The 27032-nt window shown below is 36.7% G+C and overlaps 1 protein-coding gene across 1 annotated transcript in view; it reads left to right on the top strand.

Moving 5' to 3' along the window:
• rbpjb (recombination signal binding protein for immunoglobulin kappa J region b) overlaps window positions 1-27032 on the top strand; it is a 47256-nt gene that overhangs the window by 8273 nt on the left and 11951 nt on the right. Inside the window, exon 2 of the mRNA XM_042728325.1 lies at window positions 18053-18091. Coding sequence (XP_042584259.1) covers window positions 18053-18091 — 39 coding nt within the window. The remainder of the gene's footprint in view (window positions 1-18052; window positions 18092-27032) is intronic.

Genomic DNA, 27032 nt, shown 5'->3' with positions numbered 1-27032 from the left:
TCTTGTGACACACTGAAGACTGGAGCAATGGCTGTTGAAAATTTAACTCTGAATAAATTACATTTTGCTAGGGTTGTCTCAAGGATCGTGACTGTGGCCAATCAAGCGGTTTTTTTTGTTTTTTTACTGATCGGTATCGGCTTTCTTAAAGCCCGTCCCTTATTTAAGTCAGCTGTTATGCCAGTGTCGTGCAGCAGGAGTTCAGTATGTGCCTTAAAGTGTGTTTACCAACAGCCGTTATAAAAAAAAAAATAAAAGAAGACACCCAAATGCGCGTTCAGCCGCCGTTAAAAGCAAAACAAGAAGAAATCTGCATGTGTAACATGCAAGAACCAGTGATGTTTGTGATTCACATTTTTTAACAAACTTTCATCCATTTATCATTTACTTCTGTCTGCCGTCAGACTAAAATTGAGTCACAACGGGCTGCTATGGTTTTGTCTTGCTTCAGATTTGACTGATGGACTGTTGCGTTCTAACACCGCAAGCTTCATGTTTTCTAACCATATGTTGCAATTATTGTGCTTATTGTACATATAAAATACAAGTTTATATCAGCAGTCCCATATTCATAATTGTGACCACACACAATCTCTACCATTGCAACAAAGTCTTTATACAGTATATAGAGAGAGTATCTTTTAAATGTATATTATATTATATTAAGTTATATATTATATTAAATTGTATTATATTATGTTATTACTTTTACTCTCTGCACAACTCTGTATACATTTAATTGATTTTAATAACTTTATTGTACTTGAATTGTGCACCAGACACTAGGAATATACAAGTATCGGATCGGGACTCGGTATCGGCAGATACTCAATGTTCAATGACTGTATTTTTAATCAAATAAATGCTGCCTTGATGAACTTAAGAGATGTCCTTATAAAAAAAAAAAAAAAAAAAAACCTTAAAAAAAGGTAGTGTATTGCTGGTAAAAATAGTTTTAGTAGTTTTATTTTGATGCATATTTAGTTTTATTGATTATGATTATCTTCACATGGGGTGGTTCACCCAAAAATGAAAATTGTATCATTTACTCACCCTGAAGTTGTTCCAAACCTGTATGAGTTTAACACAAAAGTAAAACACAAAAAAAAATATTTTAAACAAAAACAATAACCCTTTTTTTATGATAGCCATTGACTTCCATTTGTATTCAGCAGAAGAAAGAAATTCTTACAGATTTGACATGTAGATGAGTAAATGATGACAGAGTTTTTATTTTGGGATAAACTGTATCCCTTTCAGTTGCCTACTACGACACACTTTTTCTTTTAATCACATCATAAGAATATAGAGTCAGATTAGTCTCTCAGTGCCACAAGCAGATCAATTCCTATTTTTAGGCTATGTGTTATGTCCTAATTCTTATATTACCCCTTAATGCACTATCCTGTCCACTTGTCACCAGTCAGAATAAAAACTAGAAATATCATATGAAGAAGAACTAACATTTTAGATACTTCCATGTTTTAAAGGGGAAACTATAGTCCCAACGATTAAGAAACACGAGTAAGAAAGGTCACCGGTTCAGTCCCGGGTTAGGGTAACCCTGAATTGGAAAGCTCTTTGGTTTCCTGCATTGTAAATATTCTTTGGAGGTAGACACTTAACCTCAGGTTGTTCCGGGGTTTTAGGTCCCTGCAATTAGAGTTGCTTTGGCTGAAAAGCTTTCACTAAGTGATGAGTAAGGTCTCGGATTAAAACGAATCCAGCATTACACGGCAGCACAAGCACAGTATTTGCACAAGCTCACATCCTGAATGTGAACGCCAGCGTACAGCTGCCAATCAGAAAAACCTTCAGTGTGCGTCTAAGGTGGAAATACATTGTGACTCAATACCGATAGGACGTCAGTGTTGTTTTCTTTTCTTCCTCTTTGTGTGGTTTAGCTCGGGTTGAAGCACGAGGCAAAGACCATCTCTACCAGACATTTAAGGGGATGTTGTTTTTTTACCTTCTGGTGACTAAGATGAGCTAAAAGTGTACACATGCGTAGATGACTGTGTGTGTGTGTGTGTGTGTGTGCACGCATGAGCCTGAACGATTGTTTTAGGCGAACGGCCAGCTGCGAAACACTCCAGAAAGTCCCATATGGAGATTCTATGGGCTCTGCTTGATGTTGGAAGTGGTCAGAACGAGAGAGAGGGAGAAAGTTTTCTTTGACTCCTTCCCTGTCATTAAAATATCCCCATGTCAAAGAAAAAGCTGGCGTTCTCTCATCAACAATATCCTCTCCCCACGAAACAAAACAACTCGGCCCATCCTAACAACCAAACCAGAGCTGCCCTCCCTGTCCCTCTTCCAGAACGCCCCTCCCTTGTGCTATTGGCAGGGGCGTTTAAGGGCAGGCATTAGGGCCACGTCTCAATAGCGCCCTTCTCTTAAAATAGTGTCCCGCGTATGACTTGATCTCCTCTACTTGCTACTTTGATTATGTAACATCTTAAGGTTTGACAAGAGTGATGCCAGAGACTTATCAATTAAATGAGGCGTTTTCAGTTTAACCTCAGGATTATTCCAAACGGATCAGCCAAATTTCCTATTTAAATGGAAGTCAGGTTGAAACAACTGTGCTGATATAATGAAGAAGCATTCTTTTTTTTAGTAGTAGTAGTTTGGCATAATAATAGACCCTCTACCTCTATTAGATCCTCATGACGGTGTGTTGAGCTCAGTAAGTCCCTTAAAACATCAGATAGTTTAATCATTTAAATTTTAAGACATGGTTAGAAAATGTCATGTGTGACTCCCCGGAATGTAATATTTAGTGTCTGAGTATGCGAGATTTAATAGCCTATATGATTTAAGATAATTAGGATCTTTTTTTAAGGAAACCTCAAAGGTTTCTGTCCCTCCATTGGGATTCCAAGAAACCAAAACTTCACATAGATCGCATCACGTATGATGAACATGGATGTTTCATTAAAAATCATTTTTATTTGTGTTTCAAAGATTAATGTCTTTTGGATTTGGAGTGACATAAGGGTGACTAAATCATGACGGATCAGTGAATGAATGGACCAGTGAAATGATGCACATTGTTTGCTCTATCTATTAATTTATTCTTGAATACACTAATACATTATAAATACACAATACAACGAAATGTACATATGAAATGACATGAACACACCTCTTCTTTGATATCTGATTTTAAAAGAGATATTGTCTTTATATAAAGAAAAAAAACTTTTAATAAGTTGTTTGGCATAAGCTTATAAATATTTTAACAAATCTGCTTATTATTATATATACATTTTATATATATATATATATATATATATATATATATATGTATATATATATATATACATATATATATGTATGTATGTGTGTGTGTGTGTGTGTGTGTGTGTGTGTGTGTGTGTGTGTGTGTACACACACACACACACACACACAAACACACAAACACACACACATCACACTTAATGTTTTTCAAAACCATATGAAACATACAAATACAAAGATTACATTTCTAGGAACTTGACACATGTTTTAAATTAGTTTTTTGTTTTTGGTAACATTTTTCCATTTCTTCATCTTGGACACTTGTTGACCCATCAATTAATGAGCCGTTTTCAGAGCTGACCACAGAATTCTTCCAAACGGATCAGCCACATGTCAGATTGATCTTATCCAGTCATGGCACTTGCCACACTGCCCAGTATGAGCCAGCCTTGCCCAGACAAAATAACATTAATCAGATGAACTGCTCCCACCAAAGAGAACTTTATTCCTGTATGTATGGAGCAACTAAAGGAAAGCATATGGTTGGGTTTGGCTTACTGACGGTCAGTCGTTGAGTTTTACCACTGTTAACCCTTTTTTAGATCTTGTCATTTCCTCTCTCATTCTCGTTTAGTCTTGGATTTCTTCTGCCATTCCCTCTCTTTCTTTATGTGCAATCCAGATTTCCTCGGAGGCTTGGCAAACAGGGAGGATTGTGAGAGTGTTTGTTCAGAGTCTCGTATCCTCACTAATGTGATGGTTGGCTCCTGGGCCGATACGTGTTGGCACAGCTCGGGCCTCTCCCTGCGACAAGTTTTGCCAAATGTTGTAGTCTAGCATAAGAAGCACATACTGAATGATTTAGGAAAGCCCTCGGCTCGCTGTTAGGTGCTGTCGAAAGGTCAGCATAATTCGGTAATTTGAGGTAACCGCTAACTCGACTTCCGCAAGTTAATATCTTTCAGCTCTCCGTATCGTGTAATGACTTGGTAGAAAGGAAATAAAGGCTCAATTGAGCGTTAACTAACTTCTTGCTCATGGCTAACTCTGTTAACAGTACATTAATCCTGAATGAACTAATGGTTGGTGCCGCTATAAAAGGTAAAGTCAATCCATATGTTCAAACTGGCTTGAAGCTGGTCTTCATCGAGGAAGGACCCAAGCAGACACTGAACGGAGATGATTCACAATGTGCTGTGCTGATTCGGCTAATGCTTCGCCGTTGGGCTGTGGTACACCACTGGTATTATGCTTCGGCCTTCGTCATATTTATTTCAGCACTCGGCATCAAATTATAGCGGCGTGCGTGTTCAATTGAAAATGAAGAGTGTAAACGAATTCAGATGAGACAGGATTGTGTGTAAAGTTTTAATGCATTGCCAGGTTCTATGGTGAAAGTATTGGGTGTCAGGTTGCTTGCCTCTGGTCCTGCCGGCACACGAGGTTGTCCAATAACGCTGGTGTGGTGTGACTATTGTTGCTGTGACTTCAGGAAGATGGTATTTCTCAATAAGAAGACGCTGTAAATGTAGTCGCGGGGTTTAGATCTCAGAAATCTATCTGTCTGCCCTGAAGGGACCTTGTGATAGACAGGACACACACACACACACAGACACACATACACATCAGATAAATTAAATGTGAAAGATGAATCATAACTGTGGTTAGTGCTCACTAGCTTTTTAAGAGAAGAATTCATTTTCTTAAAGGTGAAGTGTGCAATTTTTGAAAAGGCTGTTTACTCCAAAAACAATAACTTTAACCATAAAGTTTTTTTTTTTTTTTTTAATTGCCCTAATTTTATTAGAATAGCACCCTCCAGTTTCTAACTATTCACCTTATTTTTTATCGCAGTAGTAAGCTCATTTCTGTGAATGTATGAGACTTCTGATTCATTAGCTGCTTGAATGTTTAGTTCATCCATAAATGAAAATTTGCTTTTAATTTACTCTCCTCAGGACATCCAAGATGTATGTGACTTTATCAGTAGAACAGTAAAGAAGAGTTTTAGCTGAAACTGCTGTCCTTGACGTTTCATACACTGCATGTCTGTGGCTGCTGGTTTTGGATAGTCAAAAAAACATATACAAACAAGACCAAATTAATACCTATAGCTCCTGACGATACAATGAGGTCTTATGAAGTGAAATGATCAGTCTGTGCAACATTATTACCTTTAATCCACAGCCTGGGCAAACGGTCCTCAGCGCATTCATGACTGTCTGCAGTGTACTGACGTATGCTCACATGTAACTTTTTAAGCTCACAACGTAAAAGTTATAATGCTGATGATTTTGATGTGAAAGTGGATGACATCGTGGCACTTTATGCTCAGCCACTTGTTGGAACCAGAATACTTCAACAAAGAATTGAGAATTTATGAATGGAATGATTCGATTTACTCACTCAAAGATTTACTCATTACTTGATGAATCTGTGTTTTTGAATAAATATATTGAATGAATGAATCAAAGACAAATGCATTTTTAACAGCCCATTTTTGGCACCTAAAAAACATATATGCACACAGGAATTGAGAGTTGGAATTGAAATTTCTATTTTACAACAAGTATACGATTCCTGACCGTAAGTATCTGATTCTGGAATTGGAATTGATTTTCGATTCCCAACCGTAGATGCATAGTACATGATGAAACAGCTCACTTTAGTCTCACGGTACTTTTCAGAAAAAGTGGCCCTGTTTGTTTGTGCAGTTTGACATCTTGTCAGCTTATGACTTAACAGATTCAGTAAGTTTGGGTTGGAGTAGATTAGCACTAGAAGGAGTGTTTGAGGAAACCTGTATGAAAACAGTTGAAATCAAACACTTCAGCATTGATATTCATAGTTCATAGTTCACGTAAATTCAGCATTGTGTTTTTTTTCCCTTCTTTTTGTGAAGGTAGTTCAGGTGCACAAAGAAAATATTTAGTTTTTATTATTACCAGTACCACACATTGCACAACCCTTTAATAAAGGACTGCAGAATACACATCTTGTGACTTATTCCTTTGGGAATAACTTCAGGACTTTTCTTTTTTTTCCCTGAACTATGCACGTCTACACTGTGAATAGAGCAGTGATAACAGTGGATAGCTCAGTTAGAGGATGCCGCAGGCGTTGAAATTGTATCTGCACTTTTAATCCTCTCCTGTCTGTTTTTGATGATGTCACAGCCTGTGGCCCTGCAGCTACCCATACCGATGTGCAGTTGTTGCTCTTGTTTTGTTAGGGAGATGAGTGCCAGATACAGAAACACTTTTATACTGTCAACAAAGTCATATGCTGTACTCTCTCTCTTTTGTTTTTGTCAACCACAAGTGCATTGGTCAGATAAAAGAGTTCTTTATATCTATAATTTATAATACACAATACTTAGACAAAATTCACTTAAAGTTATTTAGACACCAAACTAAGAACTTTATTATCCAACTTTGACATAATGGGAGGAACAGTCAGATGTGAAGTATTGCTAGACCAGCTTCCAAGAGGGACCAGATGAAATGGATGGATGTTAAACCACAAATCATTCTGAAAGGAAATCAGTAAATACAAATAGGATACAAGAGGGAGAGCGAGAAGAAGGTTGTAGAAGGTCGATGCTCTTGAGAAACGTGGTTTCAACATCATGTTCTGTGATTTACAGTGTGCTTGTTTGAGCGTGTTAGTCGCTCCTTGCACATCAGTAGAAGGATTATGACATGCTTGGAGTAGACAAAACTGAGAAATGTGCTTAGTTATTTGATAACATTTATCAGTTCTGTTTTTTGGCTTTTCTCGGTACTTGTTGTTGTGAAAAGTGTCACAGTTAAAGGGATACTCCACCCCAAAATGAAAATTTTGTCATTAATCACTTACCCCCATGTCGTTCCAAACCTGTAAAAGCTTAGTTCGTCTTTGGAACACAATTTAAGATATTTTGGATGAAAACAGGGAGGCTTGTGACTGTCCCATAGACTGCCAAGTAAAAACAAAGCGTAAGTTGCCTGCGTACAGCTCAGATTCGCCAAAATGGCACTACGCTGATGTGGAGTGACACAGAGGAGACAAATTGTTGAATAAAGTCGTTATTTTTGTTTTATTCGCATACAAAAAGTATTCTCGTCGCTTCATAACATTATGGTTGAATCACTGATGGCAGATGGACTATTCTGACAATGCTTTTTTATACCTTTATGGACCTTGACACTGTTATCAATCTATCAGACAATCACAAACCCACAAGCCTCCATCCAAAAAACCAAAAAATCTTAACTCCAAAGACGAACAAAGCTTTTACGGGTTTGGAACAACATGGGGGTAAGCGATTAATGACAAAATTTTCATTTTGGGGTGGAGTATCCCTTTAATTCTTCTATTAATGGGCATGTGAATGGTTGCAAGTGTGTGTGTGTTTGTGTGTGTGTGTGTAAGAAGACTTAAGTGTTAAGTGTTAAGTCATGTGTCTTGATCGATCAGATTCCTATCTGATTGGGTTTGCACGTTCATTGCCACTCAGCCACATTAACATGTGTCTACTGATCTACTGTTCTTGATCAGATTTCAAACGAGTATTCGAGGTCATTGACGCTTGGTTTTTTCGTTATAGTTATCTGATCACTAAAAATGTGGTGAGCAAGTGTAAAAATCCCCTGTTGATTGTGACAGAATCTGATTTGAAGTAATTTATTTTCTGTTTTTCAACCACATCATGTTTTATGAGGAAGAAACGCAGTGTATTTTTCATCGACGTGTTGGTTTGCGTGCATTTGTTGCTTCAGGTTTTACACATTCACCCCTCTGTAGATTTCAGTTGGTTAAGGAATCTCAGTTCCCATTTCTGTCACTGTGGCGTGTGGTTTTTCAGAGACAAGGAAAAAAATGCTCAGCTGTCATTCATGCTGTCATGAGGCTGTCTGGGGAAGTCCAAAAACAATCTACTAAATGAGACGCTTCCAAGCATAGCTTGATCTTGAGTTTTCTCTTGCAATGTGTCTTTAGGCCGCACAATCCACAGGTTTTACAGAAGATTTTTCCGATTTAATGGATAATGCTTTTGGAAAATGGGAATTGCCTAATTATTTTAAAATCTAGCCCGATGTTTTTAACTAATGTTCTGTTGTGATCGGATGAACAATGCGTCCTATTTTGTATTAGTGTCTAGTGGTCAATTATCACTTCCTTCTCTGAAAATTTTGCTCCAGGCACATCCATCATGCTGGAGTGAAATCTGTGGCCGCCTACAGAGTCTAAATTAAAATCCCCACTGAGGACTGATTTACTCTGTATTGATGTAAGAAATACCCTCCCTGCTGCTCTGGCTGATGAAACCATTACATCATCCTCACTTCCTTTTGGAAAACAGGGAGTCAATACTTTTGATACTTTTGCACTACTTAATAAATACACTTAGCTTGTTGGCACCTATCATGTTTTTAAAAGGTTAATGACCTTGAGATACATTAAGTCAGCGCTGGAGTGACCAGCTCTGTCAAATACCATCAAAGTTGGGCTGTCGTGCTTGTAAAATTTCACGATTCATAATATCAAAAACATAGCTAAAACATAATATATATATATATATATATATATATATATATATATATATATATATATATATATATATATATATATATATATATATATATATTTTTTTTTTGTTTATATATATACACATAATATAAAAATCAACAAATTAGGTTATTGTATTATTTGCATATTCTTATTATTTGAATATTATTAGCATATTCTTCACTGCATGATTTTTATTTATCCACTATACCATTCACAGGTGTGTTAGTTTTTTTGTTTGTTTTGTTTTTGTTTCTGAAAGACGTGTTTTGTGCAGTCTTCTTGTGCTGTGCAATATTAGACATCATAAATGTCTTTTCTTCACCTTTTGATTGATTTAACGCATCCTTGCTGAAGTACAAATCTGGTAACACTTTACTTTATGTATAATGCATTATAAAGGGTTATTAAAAGGGTATAATGCATTATAATTATTCATTAATTATTTAATTATTCATTAAAATGCATAGTGAAATTGATAATGTGATAATGTATTAACTGTGGTTTAATGAGATTGTACAATGCATTATAAGGTGCATTACAAGGCATAATTAATTATGATGCATTATACACAAAGGCTTTAAGTTAAAAGCCTTTAAAATATTGCCTTTTATTTTTTTAAGAACTTTTATTTTTGTTGTCAAAATAGTTTTTTTTTTCAGTTCAGTATTAACAATGTAATAGTGGCATTTAAAGTGGAAGGCAATCTGGTTATCTGATATTTTTGATCAGACTGATTATTTTATTATTTTAGAAAATAGGAAGAAAATTCTTGGTACTGAGGTAGCGGTACATTTGACATTCCTAGATCAAAGTAATGTAATGTGCATACGCTGTAAACATTCACCACACCTCTGTTCACTGTTCTGAAATATAGGTCACCTTTGAGCTTATCTATGTAGGTTACACAAGAATCACTTTTTGACTCACATTTACATAAGTAACGTAAGCAAAATAAACCACAGACAGAAGAAATGTCATATGCGTTTGTAATTCGACTAACACTGGAGCGACAGTGTTACTTCATTGATTCAGTCGACCTTGATTAAGAAAGGAACTTTTCCTTGTGTGCTGTCATGGAACAGACAAGAGTGAAAGGAGCGGAAGGATGGAGGGAAGGAAGCAAAAAATGGATAACATGCAGAAAAACAGATTAAAAACAATTCTGACAGCGCTTCCTTTTCCTCTATTGAGCTCTGCTTGCAGGCATTTGAAAGGGGAAATGTCACCAGCATCATTCTTCTTAAACTTAATAGGTTTTTTGCTTTGCTTGTATCCCCCCCACCGCCCCATCGCACCTCCTCAATTATTAAAGTCGGCATGAAATGAAAATTCACTCTTATTTTGTACATGCATATTATAAATGCATCCATGCATGCGTTTACTTCTTTTGAAGTGTCATAACTTGATGATCTTGCAGTGAAAATGAATGCGAGTTTGAGTAAATGGGTTTTTGTCTTTTTCAGTAATCCATTACGCTTAGATTTATTCCATAATATGCAAGTAAAGATGTTCCTAAATCCATTTCATCATGACTTTAAAGAGGTGGTATCGTACAGTAGATTTTTGTTTTTTTTTGGAATGTAGCATCACATTACTTTCTCACCAGTGGATCCTCTGCAGTGAATGGGTGCCATCAGAATGAGAGTTCAAACAGCTGATAAAAACATTGAGAAATAACCCACAAGCAACTGTCATGACCATTAATCCAGTCCACCAGTTAACATCTTGGGAAGTGAAAAGTTGATGTGAGAGGACAACAGGCGATGAACTTTTTTACTGGAGTAATTGCTATTATTGATTATGGACTGGTATTTTGGCCATAAGTGACAGTTTAAAGTTAAAATGACTTAATGATAAATGTGTTTCCTTCAAACACACAGCTTTTCACTGGACAAAATATTAATTTGTTGAGTAGAATTGTGTTGTGTTACTTGTAATGTTTATGCCAGCTGTTTGAACTCTCATTCTGACGGCACCCATTCACTGCAGAGGACCCATTGGTGAGCAAGTCATGCAATGCAAAGTTTTTCCAAATCTAATCCGATAAAGAAACAAAACAAATTTACATTTGAATGGATGAATAAATTTTTCCCCCTTTTTTTAAAGCAAATTTTCATTTTTGTGAACTATTCCTTTAATGACCATTTCTACACTATGTGTAAACCAAAGAATGTAATGTACTTTTTTTTTTAAGATCTAGGAGAATTTAACACTATTTTTTTGTAATCCTGTCTTGACAAAGGCCTACAATCAGCATGTCTCGGGAATGCTATTGAAAGCTGAAAATGATTTTGGTTACCCTGTATCTCAGTTACTGTCTTGGTTCTGAAGTGTGTGTGAAGCTCTTAACTGTCAGTCAGTCCCATGAGGATGGATACAAAGAAACAGCCATGGGTCGAGTCAGATAGATAGTGGCAGAGCTGGAGAGAGAGAGAGAGAGAGCGCTATCTTACCGCACGACCTCACTGAATAAATAGGATAAGACTCCAGCTGAAATCTGGGGACTTTTTTTTTTTAATTTTTAATCACTCTCTTTTTACGAGCTGAAAAAAACATTTCCTCATAACACCACCGGTGAAATGGAATAGCCATCACTTGAGTCACATTCGGCCTCATATTTTCCTCAGGATCAAATGAACGTAAATTTGCTCCAAAACAATAAAATCTGGGCGTCCTGTCATTGTTTTGTGTTCTGATTAACTCAAGGTGTGTCGAGTAGAGTTTCAGTGAGTTGAATTAGTGGTGTTTCACAAACAGCTAAGTGTGATCGTGTTTTTGACTCTCTTGTTCAATGCATGGTGCTTGCACATCTCTGAACATGCTCACGTTTTAACTCCTCTCTCTGTAGGAAGACTTCAAGGAAATGCTGGTGGTTTTTCGTCGAAATTGTATCTCTATTTCTCTCTTATCACTCACAATTTCTCCACACTTCACATCTCTCTCTCTCCCTCTCTCTCTCTCTGCGCTCTCCTGTGACGGCTCTTTTTCCAGCGTCTTGACATGTGGTGGGATCTCGATTTGATTGACTTCCACAGCCTTCATGTTTGGTCTTGTAGCCAATTAAAGTCTGTTTGGCTTGAAGAAGTCGTCTTTTTTTCTTCATCAGACCCAGACACGAATAACCCGAAGACTTTGTTCAATTCTGTTTGCTTCTTTTTTTAGTCTAAGTGCATGATTCTGCACAAATGTCACAAAAATATCAAGTAGGCCTTGCTGTATGTCAGTTAAGGGAAGTGGCATGTATTGATATTGGCATTTGTTCAGAATGTAACACCGTTTTTAAAACAGGTGCACGTTAACCACATTGTTTCAGATGTTAAACTCTTTCAGCGCTTGATTGTTCCACCGATGGGCCATAACTTTGCCTGCATGTGGAACGGGCCTTTGCTGATATGCAAAATGAGTTACGCATTTGGAGTGGAAAAGTTGTGAAAGTGAGCGTGTGTTTTTCCTTCATTGTAATCGTTTTTTCTTTTTTCTTGTAGTATTTCGAAACCTGAATTGTCTGATTGAACAAGCAGTCCTCTGAACTTTCATGCCAAAACAACTGCAGTAAGAGTGAACTGAATTTAATATACTATCTGATCAATAAAAGTTAAAATTGAGCAGTAAAATATTTTATTTCTAATATAAATGGATGTCAAATGAAAACATGCTTCAGTTCCATTGCTCTGTACAAATGCAACTTTAAAGTCAACATGAAATAAAAATGGACTCAGTTTCTGTCACAACACACATTCCTGGTTTTATTGCATAATTTATTATATTATTCGAAAGGAAAAAGTTCTTCTTTGTAATCTTCAATCAGAATGTAATTACTTTCTCTGCCTCTGAAATGTCTTTGCTATTCCTTTTCCTTTAGTTTACGCTGAAATCATAAAGTTTACAGCAATAGTAGCAAATATATGATAGATTTATTCAGACACATTACCACTGGGAGACATCAAGATGCTCTCAAGGGTGAACTTGACCTTAACCTTCCACATCCTTCATGCAGATCTGGCTGTGTTCTGATGCAGAGCGCCTACTTTTCACCTTTCAGTCACTTCCCAGTGGGTAAAATCAAGCTATGCCTTACATTTTGTTTATATTACAAAAGTAAAATGTGTTGTGAATAGAGTTTTATGTTGATTGTAATGCTGCATGCCTGGACTGCTAAAGGGAAAATGTAAATGGGGCACAATGCAGGGGTTTAAAAGCTTCCTGTCGACCCCTCAATTGTATTTCAGTTTGTACAGGTTTAATATATTTCACTAAATGAACAACATGGAATTTCAATAATTTGATGGTAAGGGAAAGTGTCGCGTGAAAGATATTTCACAGTAAGAATGGCCTGATGGCCCAGGGCTGGTGTAACAGAGCTTCAGAGCAGTTGAGAAAAGGCCCGGTTCTTATGTTACTGTGTACCAGTGATCTAACATTCATCCTGTTGATCATGTGCAACTGTTTTTGTGCTTTGCAAAGTTTGGTCTTGGAGGTTGTTTTGTGGATTCTGCTGATGTAAAAACAAGATAACATTAGCTGGCGGACATGAGGAACATATCTTGAAATTGTGAATAAGCCTTTGCACAGTATGCCATTCTCCAGCAAAAGTGCTTTTGATGTTTTACAGTGAGTTTATACAAAGTATAAAATAATTTTTCTGAGTTGTAAATAAAACCAATATTCTTGGAGTGTTTTTCTACTTCAAAATTTCACATTTAAAGGTTTAGTTCACCCAAAAATGAAATTTAGGCTGAGTTTTACTCACCCCCGAGGCATCCTAGGTGTATATGACTTTCTTCTTTCAGACGAATCCAGTCGGAGTTATATAAAAAATTGTCTTTGATCTTTCAAGCTGTTTCATGGCACTCAGAGGGTGTTTCATTGCTTCAGTCCTAAAGACGTGAAATAAAAAGCACCCTTCCATTAAAAAAAAAGTGTCTCACTTGGCTCCGGGGGGAGAACTAAGGCCTTCTGTAGTGAATCGAAGCATTTTTGTAAGAAAAACATCCATATTCAAAATGTACTAATCACTTGAATCTAGCTTAAGCTCACTGTTGTAAACTAAGCAGTTCCGGGGGAATTACGCATGAAGTCAGCTTTGCGCATGCACCGCACAGAAGTGACGCACACAGAGAGATCAAAACAACGGTCACTAATTAGAAGTACAAAACGAGGATTTGTAAAGAAGAATGTCGGAGGATTTTGATATAAGCCAAGAGGAGACTGATTTTCCTTTGCTAAAGTAAGGAAACTTTGCTTCTTGCTTTTGATCCTGTAAACAAACGTTGGTTTTCACGAGACTCACCGGCGCATGCGCAACACTGACCTCATACGTCATGCTCCCGAAACTGCTTCTGTGTACAACTGTTGGCGCAAGCTAGATTAAAGTGATTATTACGTTTTGAATATGGATATTTTTCTTACAAAAATGTATCAGTTCGCTACAGGAGGCCTTTATTCACCCCCCGGAGCTGTGTGAGGCACTTTTTTTTTTTTTTTTTTTTTTTTTTTTTTTTATAGAAGGGCGCTTTTTATTTCACTTCTTTTGGACTGAAACAATTCAACACCCACTGACTGCAATGAAACAGCTTGAAAGATCAAAACTATTTTTAATATAACTCCAACTGGATTTGTCTGAAAGAAGAAAGTCATATACACCTAGGACGCCTCGAGGGTGAGTAAAACGCAGCCTAATTTTCATTTTTGTGTGTACTAACCCTTTAATTTGGCGTGTTGTTTGGCGTTTCTTCATTTGTGGAATTTACTAGGAATATACTGAGTGTTATTTATTTATTTATTTATTTATTTGAGAGAATATGAAGTTACAGTATATCTGTTATATGTCCAGCTGTCGTTCCAAATTTAAAACCAATTATTTGTTTATGGGGTAAAAAAAAAATGCTTAAAGTATATAAATATATTTTTTCTGATAGTTATAGAAATATACATTTATTCTTTCCTGTGGTGAGGTGAGCAGAAATGGAAGGAGAGAGGGCCAAAAGAAAAATCCCTATTAATTGAGCTCTGTACTGGAGATCCAGGGCAGGCGGCTGGTGTTGGCCAGCAGAGCTGTGGCCCCAGATGGGCCCCTGATTGTGGGGTTTGTGTAGTAGCAGCATGTGCTTGAAGCGAGCTGGTATCCATTATCCTCTCAAACATCAGCACTTCACTGTGGGAACCTTATTGATCTACAGCTCTATAATTATTCTGCTAGCGCACACATGCTCTCTCTCTCTCTCTCTCTCTCTCTGCTATTTTATCTTTCTGCTGAGCCCCTGATCCTCTTTTTTGCTCTTTTTTTTCTTCTCTTTTAATTGCTTTTTTGTCTCTTTCTTATCTTCTTCTTCTCCCCCACACGTGCCTCATCCCTTCCCCTAATTCCAGCCCTGTCTGTCGTCTTTTTCACTCTTCCCCTCCCTTTCTTTCCAATGTTCCCTACCTCAATGACCTTTTGTGTTCTACCAGATTTGGAAACAAGCTTTGCTGTTTGTCTTCAAGTAAATAAGACAGCTAATTTCTCTGATTTTGTATTACAACATAGCAAGTCAGGATATGGGTATTTAGTCAAGTTGTAACAAGTTTGTAGGCTTGCACTTGTGCTTCAATTCAGAGTTTCCAACAAAACCCTTTTTTTTTTTTCTTAGAATCTTCAGAAAGTAGGGCTGATCAATTAATTGTCTGTTAAATGAGATTACATTTATGGCTGCCTGCCACGATTAACACATTTAAGCCTGCAGGCAACTAAAGCGGTTACCACTTTTTTATTCTGTTCTTTCTATTTTTGGGGGGTGAATACAAATGTTTTAATAAGTAGACAGCTTTTGGAAGATAACTGTCGAAAACTTGATAGCACTGTTTCATGTTTAATATAAGCTGCCGTTTCTTTGTATTCACTCAATTCACTTGGCAAATTCCATTGGGAGTTTCTGTAAAGAGATATTATATGTGCCCACTGGTCACTAAAGTTGCTGTATTAAATTTAGTTTGATGTGAAAAACACATATACACTATTGCTTAAAAGTTTGGGGTCTGTAAGTTTCTTTAATGAAGGAAGTTTTTGAAATAAGTCTCTGATGAGCAAAGCTGCATTTATTGGATCAAAAATATAATGCTGTGAAATGTTATCACAGTTTAAAATAACTGTTTTCTATTTTAAAAAATAATGAAAGGTCCCACTTTATTTTAAGGTCCAATTCTCTGCATTAACAAACCATTAATGATGACTTTTGCCTGAATAAACCTGCTTGTTAATAGTTAGTAAGATAGTTGTTAGGTTTATGTATTGATGTAGAATATGGTCATGCAGAATATGTGCTTTATAAGTACTAATAAACAGCCAATATGTATAGGCATGCTAATAAGCTATAGTTAATAGTGAGAATTGGTCCCTAAAGTGTTACCGAATTAATTGTTTTTATTATGCACAGCTTTTTCAGAGACATGTATTTTTCTTCAGCTGTTATTGTAGCGTCCCCTCTCAGTCTGCGGTGGTCTTCTCCGGTCTCGTGGCATTGGCAGCGTGACTTGATTTGAGATCTTCCTGTAACTCCCTCAGGTTCAGTGGGGTTGGATCAGGAAGCTCCAGCCATCGATTTTTCTCTCTTTTTCTATTTTAAACCCTCCACAGTCTCTGTCTCCTCTCGGCTTTAACCTCAAGGCTGCTGTCAGTTTAGCACGGACCCCTGGGGATCAGCTGGACCGTAAAGACTACGCCACGGGCACAACCCCACAGCAGAGCTCCTGCGGCCTGTGTTTGCTTTACTAAAACACACTCAATCAAACAAACATTTGTTTTAACGTTAAAGAATAGGGCTGTGCTGATACAATTGTACATAGTAATTCTTTTTTTTTCTTCTTAATATTGCATCAGAGTGTTGTGCTTTTTAAAATGTATTTATTTGATATATTAAATAATAATTTTCTGTTTCGGGTAGGAGAATCCCCCCCCCCCCACTAAGCTCTTTGCAGTGCATTCTGGGATTGCGTTAACTAATTGGACCGGGGCCAGTGTTGTCTTGGGCACTGTAGTCATTCGGTTAGATTTCAAGTAATAACAGTTGTGAGGTAGCTATAGTAACAGCTTCAAACAGAAGGGGTCACGACAGGCCTCCAGGTTCTTCTGAAACGAGGCAACGGTTTTCATTATTTGCTGTCTGAGGTCACAAACATAAGTGAAACCATCCAATCAGTGTTCCACATTACTGTACTCTGATGATCTGTTACTCTACGATTCACTGTGACATTTAGGAGAAACAAAGCTTTGTCTGCTTGACGTGAAATATCACGTCTGAGGGAATGTGCGGCCATCATTGGACTTTTCTTAAAACTGGCACGTTGCTTTTCTGATGGCAATCATTTTACTGTTTAAAAAAAATGTTATGGGTTCAGATCTGAGCTTTATTGACAGTGTCTGTGATTTGAAAATATTTCAGTTTGTAAAAAAAAAAAAAAAATGTATGCAGTAATACTTGTGAGTATTACTGAGTGAAAATGGTTTCAAAGTAAAATTATTATTATTATATATTTTTTTAAAGTTTGCTCTGTACAAACTTTGCAAATAGTTCAATCATGTTCTTTCTGATATCCCAGCATACAGTGTGTGAGTTTAGCGGTTTTGTAAAAGTTGAAATATTGGATTAGTAATCGTTTAAGATTAGCAAGCGATTCAATCAGACTATATTGATTATATGGTATGTGTTAACACAAGACTACTTTGGAAACTTTGTATATTTTAACATTTATTCCAGAGAATGCCTTGGCCTGTAGGCTCCCATTATACGTTTATTACTGTAAATGTGATTTATGCTTGTTTTTCCAAAGCCAGGGCTGCGGTAATCAACAGCATCTGTGGCGAGAGCTTAACTTATGTTTAACCCGGAACATTCCTTTAAATCCCTGTCAAAGGGAAAGCGATGCGTTTTTGGCAGCAGGTATCGCTAAACTGTGCCGATAGACAGCTTTCCTGTGATAATTAGCCTGGTGGATGTAATCAGAATGGGAAAGTGGTTTAGTTTGGCCACCTGTGTGTGTTTGTACACACGGTCATGTGAGCGTGCTCTCACAAGGTCACTACAACAGCTGCAAGCCTGCTAATCTCAAATTTGAGTGCATGGATGTTTGCCCCTCGTTGAGTGATTGGAAACGGGCTTATGTGTGTTACAGTGGTACAGTGTAGTACACAGGTGTGCCCTCAACTATTTGTGTGCATAAAATGATGTTTTTGTTTGTATTGTGGTTGAATTTCTGCTCAAGTGTTTTTCTCTCTTTACAGGAAGTTTGGGGAGCGCCCTCAACCACAGCGCCTGACGAGGTACGTTTATCACCTTCACATGCTAATAACAAACAAACAAGCTGAGAAAGGCCTCTCTCTGGTACGGCCTACATTTCTGCATGCAAAACTTGTGTATTACATGACTTACAGTGGCAACAGCGGAACTATCCGCACATGGGTTTCACTTTAAAACAAAATTTGACATTTTTGAAGAAAAATGCTGCAGTTATTGTTTAAAAATGGTGAAAAATTAGAAATGTTTTAACATAATGTTACATGTAATTCTACTGTGAAATACTTTCAAAAGTAAAAATTATGATTTACCACATAATTCATGATGTGAAACAGTAAACGGACATTCCCAGAAGTCCCTGCACGTCACATTACATATGATTACATTTTATTCAAATGGTTTTGTTTTGTCGTATTTTTTTTATTACTAATGTGCATTAGCGCATTTCGTGTTACATTTTAGTATGTTTTATTTGATTGTTCATATATTTAATATATATTTACAATTTTCAGGCATCAGTATGTCATACCTGAAACATTGTCACCATATTTTTATGGTACATTTTTGGCTAACATGAAATTTAACAGGAAAATGTTATTTTTACATTATATAAATTATTCAGTTTGCGCTTTCTGGCAAGTATAATCATATATTATATTATATTATATTATATTATATTATATTATATTATATTATATTATATTATATTTATTTAAGACTAATAGCTCAATATCAGCATTTATTTATTGAGTAATTTCGACAGAAATATACTGTGTGTGTGTGTGAGTAGTTGTTGTTGTCAATATTTTAAAGTTTTGCACTTTAATTGGAAATCTCATTTGTAGGCTACATGTCATCTCACATAAGTGACTAGAAAAACTGTGAAACGTTGTGAAAATAGACTTCCGACACCACTGAAAAATTAAGCTGCATATAAATAAGATGTGACTGTGATTTCTAATGTAGTTAACAGGATTTTTTTTTTTTAATTAATTCTTCTATGTTGGAAAATACAGAAAACTTAAACCTATATTTCCTTTCCTCTAAAATCTGGCCATGTTACAGTTTATTTAATGGTCAGTCTGAAAATAAAAGTACTGTTGGCCTAGGACATCCTGAGCTGTAGTCCCCACTGAGGTTTAGTTTAAGTGTCTCTCGACACTGCCGTGGAGTTTTTCCATAGCTGCTGTCCCTATTTGTCGCCATCGTTTCGCTTTATTTTCTCCCAACCTCTTTCTGTTTCACTCGTTTCCCCTCTTGTCTGTCTATTTAATGCTCTTTCCCTCCATCCATCCTTTTTTGAAGAGTCAAAATTAGAGACCAAGAATTTGCCCAAGAAATATGGAACGAAATGTTTCAGTCGATCCGTTCTGTGAAGCAGCTCCAGTCAGCGGTTCATGTTTTGAGTGGAGAAGTGAGGGACATGGAAAATGATAGAGAGGGGAGAGTTAAGCGCTGGCCGCCCAACCCGTGCCACACGCCCTGCGGTTAACTTACAGCACGACTGCATTCTGGCAGAGAGCACACAACCTGGCAGGACAGTGCCACCGCTTCACGGCCCCTGTCTGCGCTGGGCCCTATCCTGTGAATCTGAGTGTCATTAGATAAAGACTGGTGTGTCTGTGCATTCTGCTTACAATTCACTAAAGTGTTATTCAGTTCAGTCACAGGTTAGGAGCAGCTTAGGTCAGATTCATTTGGGTCAAACCTTTTTGGATAATGCTTTCTGTAGACTGGCTATTTTTTAATGAGATGTGCACCATGGTGTGATGACTAGGGGATAAAGTGATGAAATGTGTGTCGGGGAGCCCATTGCTAAAGATAATATGACATGCCCGGAGGAAGATGAACCTCTTTAAACATCTACAGTCTCAATTAACTGGCAGAGTATTATACAAACCCTCTCCTTCTCGTCTTGTGCACATTCAAACATGCAGCTTTGGCACAAGTAACTGTTTTTGCCAGTATTACTAATTCTGCAAAATTTGGGCATGAACTAACTTGAGCAGTTTGTCATTCATACTTTTCTTCTTTCTCCCTTTTAACTATTTTCTTACTTTTCTCCTACAGTTAACACCCTGTCTGCTTTTTTATTGTCCAATGTAATTTAAAACCGGACTGTCTCTCAGTCTCTTTAGATATATTCTTATTCTTATTTATTAATATTTGAAATGGCCTTTAGTGAACTGTGAGCCATAATTTGCTACTAATAGGGACATGCAAATTTTAGACAGATTTTAATTAGACACCAATTTCTGTATGTCCCTTAGTGCAAGATGAATCGCCAATATTTTTTATTTGAAGAGAAAATTAAATACGTACATCTGCCAACAGGCTTTTTTTTTTTTTTTTTTTTTTTTGGCGTGTATCTGTTTACATTTCAAAAGTTTGTAAACAGATACAGTCAGTAAGATTTTTTTTTAATTCAACAGGGATGCATAAAAAAAGTGACAATAAAGACATTTATAATGTAAATGCTGTTCTTTTGCACTTTGTATTCATCAAAGTATCCTGCACAAACATGTATGATAGTTTCCCAAAGATATTAAGCATCAGAACTTTTTTCATCAATTATAATAATTAGAAATGTTTCTTGAGCGCCTAATCAGCATAATAGAATTATTTCTGAAGGACCATGTGACACTTAAGGCTTTGTCAGCACATAATTACATTATAAATATATATTCGATATAGAAAGCAGTTTTTTAAAAATGTGACTTTTACTTTTATCAAAAGCGACTTACAAATGAGGACAACAGAAGCAATCAAACCAACAAAAGAGCAACGATATGTTAGTGCTGTGAAGTCCTGGTTAATCTAACACATTACACATAGCTAGTTTTTATTTTATTTTATTTTTTTATAAATATAATATTTATGAATAAATATTTAAATATTTATTTATAATATTTATTTAACTTTTTTATTATTTTAATATATTTTAATGTTTTAAAAATAATACTATTTGTACTGTATTTTGATCAATTAAATGCAGCCTTGTGAGAATAAGAGAGATTTTTCAAAAATCATTAAAAAAAAGTAAATCCAGACCTTAAAAGTTAATAATAACTTAACCATTTTGAGTACTACTTGGACCATGGTCTGGTCCTATTGGTTGTGATTAAAATCCAATTTTAAGCCATTTCAGAGCAAATTCACAAATACCAAAATATATATTGAATGTTGTTAAAAACCTGAAAAATATTGAAATATTTTTTTTGGTTTGTCACCTCTCAGGCTTGCCCACATTTCAATAAATGTTCTTTTGCTAATGTTTTTTTTTTTTTTTTTTTTTTGTGGCGAGTGATGCATTGAGGCCTGAGCTTAGGAGCCAATCATTTAGAGAGTTTAATGATTAAATTCCACATCTATGACACTTAAAGAGAGAGATCACTGGAAATATGGTTTTTGACTTATGTAGCCCACGTCACTTTGTGGTTTTCCCATTGTAAAGTTTCTGTCTTTCTAAAAATTTGCATCTTTCAGGTCTTTTGTGTAATGTGGTGTTTTGACTTTCATGTCCTGTGGTTTTGAAACTTATTAAAACGTGTGTATGTAGAGTATTGCATTTGTTGCGGGTTTGCTGTTGCGTGTTCAGTGTTTGTGTGCGTGTCAAAAGCTCTTCCTGTTGAAGTGCCCATATTTATCATGCTGCTGCTGAAAACTGATGACTCACAAAGGCTTGTCCACTTCTTTCCCCAGTGTATCTGGCTTTGTGTTTATGGCCATCTGTGTAATGCTGTGGTTGCTTGTTATTACTTATGTCTTACTGTTTCTAAATTTTATATGTTATGCCTTTTAAGTAAGGGTTACTTCTCTTGAGTGGGGTGGATATAAGCTATCTGAATCTTTCAGTTCGGTTTGAATGAAACATTTCTCATCAATCACTACTGTTTTAAGTATATGTGTGTTTTCTGTGTGGAAGCTGTCAGAAGAGCTGAAGGTCTGTGGTTTTTCTCTTAAGTACGTGACGTCACATGGGCCAGTGGCTTGACTTTGCGTGCGAGGGCTTCGCGTGTGCAGGAAAACTCTGATTGATCTCCAGGACTGCTTGCATGGAGTTGCATGTTATTTCTGACCTTATTTTACCAGCACTGCAAGGTGCAATAAACCACGGAATAAATAACGCCAAGTTTGGTTCACATGTTCCTCATAAGATGTTAGCCAATGGAATAAATCATAAACCTACTATCATATGTTTTCCACTTTAGCAATTGGGTGGTGTATGTTTTGGATCCTAAGTGATCTTTGATCCTTAATCGCATTTGTGAAACGTACACACAACTGCATATATTTTCTAAATCAAGTCGTCAGTAGGTTGTCAGAACAACTAGTCATCTTGGAAAGCTTTTTGTAATTAGGCTCGTTCAGCGTCCACCAAGAACTTCAAAAGTTTGGAGCCGGCAAGATTTTTGTTAATGTTTTTGAAAGTCTTTTTTGCTTGCCAAGGCTGGATCTAAAACTGTAACATTGTGAAAATGTATTATTATTATTAAAAATAATAATACAATAAAAATAATATATTATTTATTGCTCTGATCATTATGACAACCATTACTCCAGTCTTCAGTGTGACATGATCCCACATAATATGCTGATTTGGTGCTTAAGCAACATTTCTTATGTTGAAAACATTAATATTTTTCTGGAAAGGTTTTTTTTTTCACATTTTTTAATAGAAAGTTCAAAAGAACAGCACTTAATGCATTCTTGCTGAACAGAATTATTATAATTTTTTTTTTTTTTAAAAGTCCCCAAACTTTAAAATGCTAGTGCATTTGCACCCTTCTGTGACTATAAAGGACTAACTGAGTATAACCTTTTATTGCACAAAACCATAACAGTCCTCAGAAACAAACGGAGGTGTGTAGATTATGCACAATAGGAACATTGCTCTCAGCAGGTGGTATGAAGTCTGACTGTAATTGTCTTGAAATGTATTGTTGAAGATGGTAAATTTGTTACAAAAGTGCTGATTTAATAGCTGAGGTGGTGTTGCTTAAAAGGGCATGCATTTAAAGAGTTTTACCATCTAAAAGTTACACTGTTGGCACATTAAAACTCTCTCTGTTAAGCTGCATCTTAAAAATTCAAAGCATCGTTGGGGAAAAATAAAATTAAAAAAAGCCAAAAAATGTATACAATCTTAGTGGTCGACTGACTAACTGACCATGTTGACCCAGCTTTGAAGAAACAAATGGTATAATGTAATTTAGCTGAAGGCTATACTGTCAGATCTTTGATTATAATGCTAACAGAAGATGTGTGATGGTTTTCCCAGCACCCCTGCAAATGGTGAGGGTCGTCAATAAACTCTCTTCTGAGATGCTTTGTAAACACTGCTGGTGTTTTTGTGAATTGTCAGGTTGCCGGATATCAAAGCTGAACCTTCTTGATGTGAAAACACTCGAGCATTGGAGGGAAATGTTGAAAGTCTCGGAATGTTCTTGCTTTGGTGCCTGTAATCACGAATCAGACATGCAGCTGATTTCATGTGCTCCACACATGCTTGTCTTTGCGCTGTTGAGGGAATTCACTAGCATTTGGCCAAACAGGTCCATTTTATCAGTGGATAGGAGAGGACTATGCTCAGTAGAGATTTTGATCTTTCCTTTCTGAAGTACATGAGCCAAATCCATGTCGGAGATGGCCACTGAGTCTTCTTTTTCTGAGCACACACACACGGCAGGTTATTAGAAGTATCAAAGGTATCAGATGACATGGGCCTGAGGAAGATGACATCACCAGATCTGCAGGAATTCACCGTTTGTGTGTGTCCCATGAGGCTGGGAGGTTCAGCACAGTTCAATATTCGCTCGCTTCCTGATGCTCACTGACATACATGATCTTAAAACTGTATACAACCTGTCAGATAAGATTTCTCTTTAGTGTTCTCAATGACCGTAAAATCATTTAGCATGACAAAAAAATGGACAGTGTATGGCGTAACACTAAAACTACTGTAGGTTTAGACAAACCCTGTCTTAACTAGAATGTATCGTCGTAATAAGACAAGCAATGATCTGTAATAAACTGCCATTTATTTATTCATTGTCATAACTATTCATGATGATGTCTTGGTTTCTCTTTCTGTGGGTAGCCCCACCCACAGAAATGAATAATTACTAGTGCTAGGCAACGATTAATCATGATTAATCGCATCCATAATAAAAGTTTTTGTGTACATAATATATGTGTGTGTACTGTGTATATTTATTATGTATATATAAATACACACACATACATGTATATATTTAAGAATAATATGTTGTTTATATATTAAATATATGTATATATAATATAAACTAGTGGGCAGTATACCGCAGTACCGGTGTATGTGACTCAAACAACGTACGGAACACGGCGTGGCGCAACACTGTTTGAGAGTGTTCTGCTTTTACTGTTGCTCTGTGGTGAGGGCACAGCTGTATGTGTTACTAAACATGACTGTAAAGATGGACAACCTTATACAATGTGAGTAAATCACTCGCATATTTGACTAAATGATGTTTAATATTAACTAATGGCTAATAAATTCTTAGATCTTACTCACCAGTGTGTGAGTTGGAGGCTAAGAATAAGTTTAGCACCGATGTTTTCACTCGCCGAACACACTGACTGAGCGCTTCAGAGTTTAAGTGATCTGTGATACTTTTTAGTTCATCTGAATGGATTCGCAGCACACCTGTATTTGACGTACAGTAAACTCTAGTGTGAAGGCGTACAACTTGCCGTCTCTGTCTCACACACGCAAAGAAAGAGACAGAGTGAGAGAGTCTTACCAAAGACTATAGAAATACAAAGACAGTTCACTCCTATATTTATGAATGGGAGAAACTGCAACGCGCAATAGAGTGGGGGAACTATGATGCCAGAACCCTGAAGAGTTCACAACAGTTTGTTTTGCTGCTTGATATTGACAATTGATGTGTCCTATCATATTATTTTAATCTGTTATCTTAATTAAGAACACACTGGTTTGTATTGCAAACAGTTTTACCGTTTACTGCACATTGTTATTCTCCTCGTTATTTACTTATAGCGGCTAATGAAACGGAAGTCTCACCCATAGGCTTACTTCCGCGTTGAGGAAAAAGGTGGATATGGCGGGATAGTCCCACCTTCTAAATGAAAGAGCCAGTCGTTGATTGGTTAAGTCATTGCATCACTGCAGTGGACGTTAGAATCTCCGGTTCCCATAGAAACCTGAGGCTAGAGCAGCTGATGTGCAGTCATAAGCGTGTAGGAACTACGCAGGCTGTTCTAGCCTGAAAAAAAGCTTTTTAAATGCTATTTGTGTATAAGAAACAACATTTATAGTGCAGTTCATTTCAGATTTTGTTGCTAATTTGAAATATGTAATGTAATTGCGAGTTCAGTGAGCAGTTTTTGAGATTTCAGGATTCCCCCATTTGTTTAGATAGGACTTGGTCTTTTTCGAAATATTGCAAATATTGCCGCCGCGTAAACAGACATTCCTTGAAAGGGACTTTGGTCTTACACCATGCATAAACAGACATTCCTGTCTGAAAATTCTGTCATTAATTACTCTCCCTCATGTCGTTTGGAACTCGGAAGACCTTTGTTCATCTTCAGAACACGAATTAAGATATTTTTGATGCGTTCTGAGAGCTTTCTGACCCTCCCATAGACAGCAATGCAACTGCAATGTTTCCAGGTCCAGAAACGTAGCAAGCACATTGGTAAAACAATCCATGCGACATCGGTGGTTCATTCTTAATTTTACGAAGATACGAGAATACTTTTTGTGCGCAAAGAAAACAGTAATAACATAATTTATTCAACAATTCTTGTCCCCGAGTTACCATCTTCCACCATTTTGGAGAGTACCCCAGAATGCAATCAACGTAATCAGCGTTGTTTACGTTCAGGATAAAGTGTGTGCATGCTGACCGTAAACAATGCTGATTACGTTCTGGGGTACTCTCCAAAATGGTGGAAGACGGTAACTCGGGGACAAGAATTGTTGAATAAATTATGTTATTATTGTTTTCTTGATGTTATTATTGTTTTTCCACTGATGTCACATGGACTTTTTTACCGATGTCATTACTACGTTTCTGGACCTCGAAACACTGCATAGCTCTCTATGGAGGGTCAGAAAGCTCTCTGAATGCATCAAAAATATTTTAATTTGTGTTCTGAAGATGAACAAAGGTCTTCCGGGTCCTGAATGACATGAGGGTGAGTCATTAATGACAGAATTTTCATTTTGGGGTGAACTAACCCTTAAAATTCTAACTGAACAAGCCAAAGGCAACAGTAGCAAGAAAAAAAAACAACATTTTTCTCTACACCACCTTTCTTCATAACATCTATCAACAAAACAACTAATTAAACAATATTTCTGCTGGTAAAGCACAATAATAAGTGTGTTCTGTCTAATTTAGATTTTTGCATCTCCAAACAACACCACGCTATTAGCATACCTACAGAAGCGACAACCAATGAGCGTAAAGATTCTGTTGAAGATTTCAAAATGCCGAAATACATTGAGGGAAGTGCTCTGCACAAAACATTTTTTACAAAACTGTTACGTGTACTTCATCTCAAGTCAGTGTACAGCATTTAGATGGCTCTCCTCAAGACACAATGTAGTCATAATGTAGTCGTATAAAAAAACAATTCTTAGTATGTAATACTTTAGCAGAAGACTACCGAATGCACCTTTATTTTATAGAAGATAATTCTATTTTTAATTACACACTTGTGTGGCAGCACATTTTGCTCTCAGTGTGAGTATACAGATTTGCTGCTGTTAACTTGAATAGGCCAGTGTGTGAAGTTACATTTACTTGAAGCGTTAGTGATTAGTCCTCCTGTTAGTCTTGGTGCATCGAGCCTGTCTCTTGTCTTGTAGGAGAAAGATTATTGTCAGAGCACAACCCTTTCACCTCTCTTCCCTCTCATACTTCCCCTCCCACCCTCATGTCACAGGGCCCCCTT

The sequence above is a fragment of the Cyprinus carpio genome, chromosome B7 (genome assembly GCF_018340385.1).
Source record: "Cyprinus carpio isolate SPL01 chromosome B7, ASM1834038v1, whole genome shotgun sequence".
In the NCBI taxonomy this organism is placed as follows: Eukaryota; Metazoa; Chordata; class Actinopteri; order Cypriniformes; family Cyprinidae; genus Cyprinus; species Cyprinus carpio.
The sequence above is the reverse complement of the archived record's forward strand: the minus strand, read 5'-3'. Positions and strand labels throughout refer to the sequence as shown.